General features: G+C 39.2%; 2 protein-coding genes across 7 annotated transcripts; one reads left to right on the top strand and one right to left on the bottom strand.

Annotated features, from left to right (window-relative positions):
* Positions 1 to 258: 258 nt before the first annotated feature.
* LOC121052427 lies at positions 259 to 3,978 on the bottom strand. 6 transcript variants are annotated; one of them, XR_005809030.1, is made up of 7 exons: positions 3,730 to 3,978; positions 3,038 to 3,452; positions 2,759 to 2,830; positions 2,453 to 2,536; positions 1,715 to 1,801; positions 1,377 to 1,520; positions 259 to 705 (listed from the first exon to the last, which is right to left on the bottom strand). XR_005809030.1 is itself a non-coding variant. In XM_040517375.1 (6 exons), exons 2-6 carry the CDS (start codon positions 3,429 to 3,431, stop codon positions 701 to 703), a joined length of 642 nt encoding a protein of 213 aa, XP_040373309.1. In that variant the 5' UTR covers positions 3,432 to 3,452; positions 3,730 to 3,978; the 3' UTR covers positions 259 to 700. The 6 variants fall into 6 exon arrangements, 4 of the variants coding, with proteins under 4 accessions (XP_040373309.1, XP_040373312.1, XP_040373311.1 ...); XR_005809031.1 differs by having other exon boundaries at positions 1,715 to 1,798; XM_040517375.1 differs by lacking the exon at positions 1,377 to 1,520.
* Positions 3,979 to 4,203: 225 nt separating this feature from the next.
* LOC112199544 lies at positions 4,204 to 7,458 on the top strand. The gene is made up of 3 exons (XM_024340547.2): positions 4,204 to 4,863; positions 5,690 to 6,789; positions 7,102 to 7,458. The coding sequence occupies exons 2-3, from the start codon at positions 5,850 to 5,852 to the stop codon at positions 7,137 to 7,139; spliced, it is 978 nt and encodes a 325-aa protein (XP_024196315.2). The 5' UTR covers positions 4,204 to 4,863; positions 5,690 to 5,849; the 3' UTR covers positions 7,140 to 7,458.
* The last annotated feature ends 390 nt before the right edge of the window (positions 7,459 to 7,848 follow it).

Genomic DNA, 7,848 nt, shown 5'->3' with positions numbered 1-7,848 from the left:
TTGCAACCATAAAACTAGCTAGGGATACCAAGAAATTTAGGTCAACAATTTTTTTCATAACATTCGACACCATGTCAATTTCTGGCAAGTATGTAACAGATGACCACTTAAAACATGTACCAAATTATCCTTTGTGTCTCACAATCCTTTATTTTTCACAAAACCTAATTTGAAAATCAGGCCTTTCCAACCCACTGTGACAACAAGTCTAAAATTCTAACTATGCTGCTGCATGCTCTAAATTGGGAAGCACACAAAACAACAACAAATCCAAATCCATTCGGAAGAACCCAAATATGCCACTTCAGGAGTTGCATAGAGGCATGACGAATGGAACAGAAACCTGCAAAGCTTCTAGACATGTTTTTGTTTTCTTTAACGAATTAAGGACATGCATTAACATCGATGAATCATTTTCTTTATATAATAAACCAATGATGAAATTGTTCAATGAGTGAATATACTAAATATAGGGATGATGTACTTAAATCATATTGGTTAATTTTGCATAGAAAGCGATGTAGATTTGGGGAAAAGAAGAAAAATAACTAAAGAGAAAATTTTATCCTGAACAGAACCACAACCCCATCATATACAAGATTTCCGAGCGAAAACGGTGGTGGAAATCTCAGAAATAAAATCAGCTAATAGATTGCCACTCAAGCAACGCACCACCGCCAACAGAATTGCCGACTGATGTTCACGCTGCAAGGAAATTCACATTGAATCAGAAAGGCAGAAACATATTACTGTAATATAACAGCAACCACAGCTACAAACAAAAATAAAAAGTAAAGCTTGAGAAATATTTTCATGGCAACCAATTACGTCTTCGGCTCTCAGCTCACTTCATCCAGTCATCCTCACACATTTCCTTCTCATCCAATCATGCTTAGATATTTTTGTTTCAAGGATTCCTAAATATTTTGTCTACTCTAGGATTCATATCAGCAAAAGGCTCGGACCCACATTGGCACCTCATCAAAAACAGAGGAACTACTTGACGGTGAGGCTAACAGCTGCATAGATTGATTAAAATGGAATAGTACGAGATTACGCTGATCAAATTACAAGAGCATGTGTAAGTGAAACTAGAAAAAGAAGGAAAAAAAAAAAAAAACTATAACTATAGAATAGTAAAGTAAACTGATTCTAAACCTATACTTGATATAACCTTAAATGCATTCACAAATACTTTAGAATACAAGAAAGCACAGTGCAATAAAGAACAATAAAAGAAAGTTCTATAATTAATTCGATTCTCAACTGATTGATCATATTAAAGAGATAAAATTGAAGGAACATTTGTTAAAACAATGTCAAGAGCCATTCCACATTTTCACCACAACACACAAGTATCAAAGAACTGTACTTACCATATTAGAGGCCATAAGCAGTTCACCATCACAAAGGAAAGGGCAATATAAAGGCACCTCATACAAGGTACATATAGCATTTCTAGTCCTTTTTTAAAAAGATGCGCTTCACGCTCAAAATCATCTCTTAGTCAGGAATTCAACCTTTAATAAACAGGAGAATTGTAGTTTAATCTACAGCTAAATGCATTCATAATATCATAAAATGACTAGTACATGGCTAAATTCAGAGACCATTTTTAAACACTGCTAAGTAATTTGACCACAACCCCACAACGTACGATCACACAGTTCAATAAAATACTACGGGAAGAACACAAAAGTACTTAAAACCTCACCTGCATTGCTGCTGACAGAACTTACAGTTGGTGATTCTTTTTTAGATTCAGGCTTAGCGTCAAGCTCCTTGTGAGGAAATTCACCTACTAGACGAAAATGGTAGGTTAAATCTCAACTAAAGTGCATTGTCACTTTTTTCAAACTAGCCACCACACCTTATCAGATCGGTAATCGATACATTAAAATACCATATAACAAAACTCTTATATCAATCAGTTGACTTCTCAAATAATACAGTGCAATAGAGATGCAATAAAAGAAAATTCTATATTTAATCCGATGCTCAAATGATTTATCATATTAAAGGGATAAAGTCGAAGGAACAATGTTAAAACATTGTCACGAGCCATTCCAAATTTCCACCACAACACACAACTATCAAAGAACTCTAATTACTATATTAGAGGCCATAAGTAGTTCGCTATCACAAAGGAAAGGGGCAATATACGATACTAACATCACCTCATCCTTGGTATATCATTTTTAGGCCTTATTAAGAAAGAGGTGTTTCATGCTCAAAGTCAGCTCTTAGTCAGGCATTCCACCTTTAACAGAAGAATTGTAGTTCTAATCTAAAGTTAAATGCATTCACAACAGGACAAAATGATTAATAAAGGGCTAAAACTTGAGAAACTATTTTGAAACATTGTTGAGTAATTTGACCACAACCCCACAACATACGATCAAGCACTTGAAAACAATACCAAGGCCAAAACACAAAAGCACTTAAACCTCACCTGCATTGCCGCTGTCAGAAGTTGCAGCTGGTGATTCTTTAGGAGATTTAGGCTTAGCATCAAGCTCCTTGTGAGTACATCCACCTACCAGAAGAAAATTGCAGGTTAAATCTCAAACTAACATGCATTGACACATTCTTCGGACTAGCCAGCATATGTTATCAGATCAGCATTGGTACATTAAAATATCACATAAAAGAACTCTTGTATCGATCAGTTGACATCGAAAATTAAAAAGCAAAAAAACATTTTTAAACCATGAGTGGATTGATCACAGCTAAACAAACAACATGAGTCATTACATACCCGTGCTTCCGCGGCCCTTTTCTATGTCTATGTGCCAAGGAAGTGGTGTATACTTTTGGGGAGGATATTCACCTACAAAGGAAAAACTGTATGTTTAGTCTCAAGCTAAAATGCATTGACACTGTATTTCCAGCCTGCAGCGGAACCAGAAAACATATAAAATTCTAGAATCAGTCAATGGCTGTCGGTGCCAATAAAACATAATCAACTAGGTTTATCACAATATCCCACAGAGAATGTAAGAAGGCGTGATTAAATATTACATATAAGCTAGCTCACCTTTGTATTTTTCTGGGTTTCTTTTCTTCAACTCATCCCATTCCTCTTCAAACATGTGATATTTGTCAAAGTAGTTAAACCTCTCAGATTTAAGGCGATCGAGATGACGCATTCTGGCTTCGCTGATTTCAAGTTGTTCAGCTTTGGCCAACATGTACTCCTCATCAGAAGTGAGACCTAAAGCATCATCATCCTCAACTTCACAGGGCCCCGTAAATCTCTCATGAGTCTTCATCATATCCAGCAATTTCAGCTGCTCCTCAGTCAACGGTTTAAATTCATAAGTTGCAAGACATAGCCGGGTCGACGACGACTCCTTCAATCTCAGCGCCTCTCTCTTCTTCGCCTTCTTCTTCGATTTCACCTTCTCGCCGGCCTTTTGCTTCCGACCCATCGAGTTTATCTACCCAAAACCCTAATTGGAAAATCAATAATATAGAGGTTCAAATACATAACTGATATATTGAACAACATTCAGAAGCTACAAATTAGATCCAGAATTACTAGATGTAAATTTCCAGAATCATAATCTACACAACTAAATATAAAAATACACATCCTCTATGCAGAAAGAACGAGAGCATACTTGGAGCGACGAGGAAATAGAATCAAGGCAATGTGATACGATGCGATGCGATGGAAATGAAAGGAGAGAACATTTTTATGTAAAAATAATAGAGCCGACCTTTTACCTTTTTCCTTTTTTTCCGAAAAAAAATCCTCTATCTTTCTCATGATTCATACTTCTGTCCCTTTTCTACTTAGCCTAATTGACAACCCATTGTTCCATGTTCCAGAGGGTATGATATCATACGATGATATTTCATATTTGTTAATGGGAGCTAGATTTTATGAGGGAGCTTTTTACTGAGGGAGAGATCGATAAGATGGCTAGTATTCCACTGAGTTTGCGTGGTGCTGACTGCTGAAGATAGATTAGTTTGGCACTTCACTAAAAATGGGGTGTATACGGTTCGCAGCGGGTACCATGCTTTTAATACATGTGTTGGATTAGGGACGAGGGCTTCTACGTCTTCTTCGGTTTGTGGAGGGGTAGAACATAAGTACTGGAGTATGGTATGGAAGGCAAGAGTTCCCCCTAAAGTTCGCCTGTTCATATGGAGACTTCTTAAGAATATTGTCCCTACCCGTGTCATGTTGATACAACGTAAGGTGCAGCTGGAGGATAATCGGTGTCTTTTCTGCATGGATAAAGTTGAATCAGGTTTGCATGTTTTCAAGTCATGTATTGCATTAAATTGCTTTTGGCTTTTTGGGCCATTGAAGTTAAGGGCCATGGAACACCAAGCCAAGAGTTTGCAAATGTGGATTCTGGACATGCTTGACGCTCTCCAGGTTGACCAACGTGAACTATTTTTTATGGGGCTTTGGACGGTCTGGGTTGAGCGTAAGAATGTTTTGTGGAAGGGTAGAGGTTTTCAACCCATGAATATGAGTAAGTGGACGGTAAAGCTGCTGGAGGATTTTCAATTGTATCATTCTAAGGCTGTCAAGAAAAAGAAGAAACCGCTTACTAAATGGCAGTGTCCTCCGCGAGGTAGACTGAAAATAAATGTGGATGGTGCTTTCGTGTGGAGAATGGCGGTGAAGGCATTGGGGTAGTGGTCAGGAATGATTTAGGTGTGGGTATTGCTGCTTTGGCTCGCCCTTTTCTACATGCACACTCGGTCCTCAATATGGAAGCGGAGGCGTGTAGAGCGGGTCATCTCCTTGGGATTCACCAAGGTTGGTCGGATATTGATATTGAAAGCGACTCCACCATCCTGATTGCTTCTCTTAACAGTGCGCAGAGGAATCTCTCGGAGGTAAGCCAAGTTCTAGATGATTGTAAATATTATATTTCTGCTTTTCAGTCAGTTAGGATTCGACATATTTACCGTGAAGCAAATGGTGTAGCAAATAGACTGGCTCACATTACTAGTAATTGTGCTCTTGATGATGTTTGGTTAGGGGAGACTCCTGTTATTATTCAGGATGTTCTCTACGATGATTATTATCATTGTTTCTCTGAAGCACGAGGTTTAGGTCTTATGTTCCCCCCCCCCCCCCCCGGTTGCAAAATTATACTTTTAATATAATAAATGGAACCGGGCGTGGGGCTGAGCCTCCCAGTTAAGCTGGGTTCCAAACTCCTTTAAAAAGAAAAAAAAAGTGAAAAGGAGAATGAAAACTTTTTCAGTGCCTAACTGAGACGTGAGACCCAAAGAGAGTCAAGCCAAGCTCACTAATTCATTACTTCATCCCTGGAGTGAACTTTACATGTGTATTGGGTCACCACTACACTAGAAACCCCCCACACCTGCTTTCCTTGTAGGTTTTAGTGAAGAAGATACATGGAAAAGGTATTATGCTTTCTAGTCGTTGTATTGAAGGAAAGAATCATATATGATTAGGAGTTTATTGTGTGTGATACTCTGTAATTTTATTAATTAGTTGTTGGAGATGTTTTACTATACTTAGACCTAGAATAGTGGATCTGGTTTGTAACACAATACATATAAGTTGTACCGAGTTGTAATAGAAGATAAAGAAAGTGTTTTCCTTGCAATCTTGTTTCTCTTCATGGTATTAGAGCCTCGACTTTGAGGCATAATTTGAGGCAAGAAGCTACAAACAAATCCTCCATGGCAGGAGACGAAGACATGAAGCTGATCGATAAGAACGCGACTTCGGCATCACAGAAAGCCCCAGAACCATGGGAGAACTCTAATCATCCACTCTTTCTCCATCATTCGGATCAACCTGGCGCAGTCCTTGTGTCACAGCCATTGATGGAAGATAACTACACAACATGGGTCCAATCCATGAGCATGGCCCTGACCATAAAAACAAGAAAGGTTTTGTTGATGGAACTCTCAACAAACCGGTTGACAACCCTAATGAACAGCGACAATGGGATCGTTGCAACACGCTTGTTAAGACTTGGCTGCTAGGAGCCATGTCAAAGGAAATTTCAAGAAGTGTGATTCATTGCAAAGATGCAAGAGGCATGTGGCTTGAATTGCAAGAAAGATTTTCTCATACCAACACGGTTAAACTGTTTCACATCGAGAATGCAATCCATGATTGTGAGCAAGGTACAAACTCGGTCACATCCTTTTTCACAAAGCTCAAGGGCCTTTGGGATGAGAAGGATGCACTTTGTGCATTTCCCTCTTGCAGTTGTGACACAGCCACAGAAGTGAAGGCTTATATGGAGACGCAAAAGACCATCAAGTTCTTGATGGGGCTCAGCGACAATTATGCAACGATCCGAAGCAACATAATAGGGATGGATCCTCTCCCAAGTGTGAACAAGGCATCTGCCATGGCGTTGCGTCATGAGAAACAAGCAGAATTTTCTAGTGGAAAGTCAATAGCACCACCCGAGGCATCTGCTTTCTTAGTGAAAAAGACAAGCCGTGATGTTGCTCCTGCAGAAGAGGTCAAATGTGAGAAGTGCAACAAGACCAATAACACCACAAAGAATTCCAGAGCACACCTTAAGTGCACCTACTGCAACTGGAAGGGACACACCTTTGAATATTGTCGTAGGAGAAAGGCTGCAATGGAAGGAGGACAAGCACGACCAAGAGGTAATCATGTGGCTTCCTCAAATGATGACAAGGAGACTATGAACACTTTTCCTTTTTCACAAGAGGAGTGCCAGCAGCTTCTGGGGCTCTTGAACAAAAACAAGCCTACTTTGATCAATCAAGTCGATAATGTGCCCAATTATGAGGAACTTTCAGGTAAAGCTTTTTCTCTTTCACAAAATGGAAGAGAGACAATATGGATATTGGATAGTGGTGCCACAGATCACATAGTGTGTAATTCCCACTCTACTTACTTCACTAAAGTCTGTCCATAATCGTTTGGTCAAAATTCCTAATGGAACCTCGGCATAGGTTACTCATATTGGGACAATGTCTTTCTCTTCTCATTTTATTCTTCACAATGTTCTTTGCATCCCATTATTCTACCTCAACTTGATCTCAGTGAGCAAATTAGCTTTTGATTCATTTTACATCACCATCTTTCTCAAACAAATTTGTGTCATACAGGACCTACGTTCGGGGAAGATGATTGGGACGAGAATTGAGAGGGAGGGGCTCTACTGCCTCAATCCACCACAGAAAGGAACATGCAACGTGGTACACACCAAAACACACAACCTTTGGCACCAAAGACTTGGACATCCTTCTAGCAAAGTATTTTCATTATTTCCCCTTCTCGCAAATAAATCTTGTGATACAAGCAGTTATTCTGTTTGCCCTTTAGTTAAACACACTAGACAATCTTTCCCATTGAGCACTACTTCTAGTGAATCTTGTTTTGATTTAATCCATGTTGACATATGGGGTGGCTACCATGTTCACTCACTCTCTGGGACACAATATTTCTTGACCATAGTTGATGATTATTCAATGAGCACATGGGTATACCTCATGAAACACAAATTGAAACCCGAACCCTACTCACTAACTTCATTCACTTGGTTGAGAACCAATTCGGTAAGAGAGTTAAGGTTGTGCGGAGTGATAATGGCCCAGAGTTTAAAATCACTGAATTCTATTCATCCAAGGGTATCCTTCACCAGACAAGTTGCGTGAACACACCACAACAAAATGGTGTTGTTGAGAGTAAACACAGACATTTACTAAATGTTGCTCGAGCTCTCATTTTCCAAGAAAATCTTCCCAAACGATTTTGGGGCGATGTTGTACTCACTGCGGCCTACCTAATAAACAAAACATCGACACCACTCCTTCAAGGCAAAACACCCTTTAAAAAACTCTTTCACAAAGAGC

Source organism: Rosa chinensis, chromosome 4, assembly GCF_002994745.2.
Source record: "Rosa chinensis cultivar Old Blush chromosome 4, RchiOBHm-V2, whole genome shotgun sequence".
NCBI classification, from domain to species: domain Eukaryota; kingdom Viridiplantae; phylum Streptophyta; class Magnoliopsida; order Rosales; family Rosaceae; genus Rosa; species Rosa chinensis.
The sequence above is the reverse complement of the archived record's forward strand: the minus strand, read 5'-3'. Positions and strand labels throughout refer to the sequence as shown.

What these genes read in the sequence shown, in the direction of transcription:
- LOC121052427 (XM_040517375.1), bottom strand. Translation starts at nt 3,431, where the DNA reads ATGGGTCGGAAGCAAAAGGCCGGCGAGAAGGTGAAATCGAAGAAGAAG. An exon ending in AAACCCAGAAAAATACAAAG is followed by an intron (nt 2,831 to 3,037) that starts GTGAGCTAGCTT and finishes TTTCCTTTGTAG; the next exon opens with GTGAATATCCTCCCCAAAAG. An exon ending in AAAGGGCCGCGGAAGCACGG is followed by an intron (nt 2,537 to 2,758) that starts GTATGTAATGAC and finishes TTCTTCTGGTAG; the next exon opens with GTGGATGTACTCACAAGGAG.
- LOC112199544 (XM_024340547.2), top strand. Translation starts at nt 5,850, where the DNA reads ATGGGTCCAATCCATGAGCATGGCCCTGACCATAAAAACAAGAAAGGT. An exon ending in CAATTATGAGGAACTTTCAG is followed by an intron (nt 6,790 to 7,101) that starts GTAAAGCTTTTT and finishes TGTGTCATACAG; the next exon opens with GACCTACGTTCGGGGAAGAT.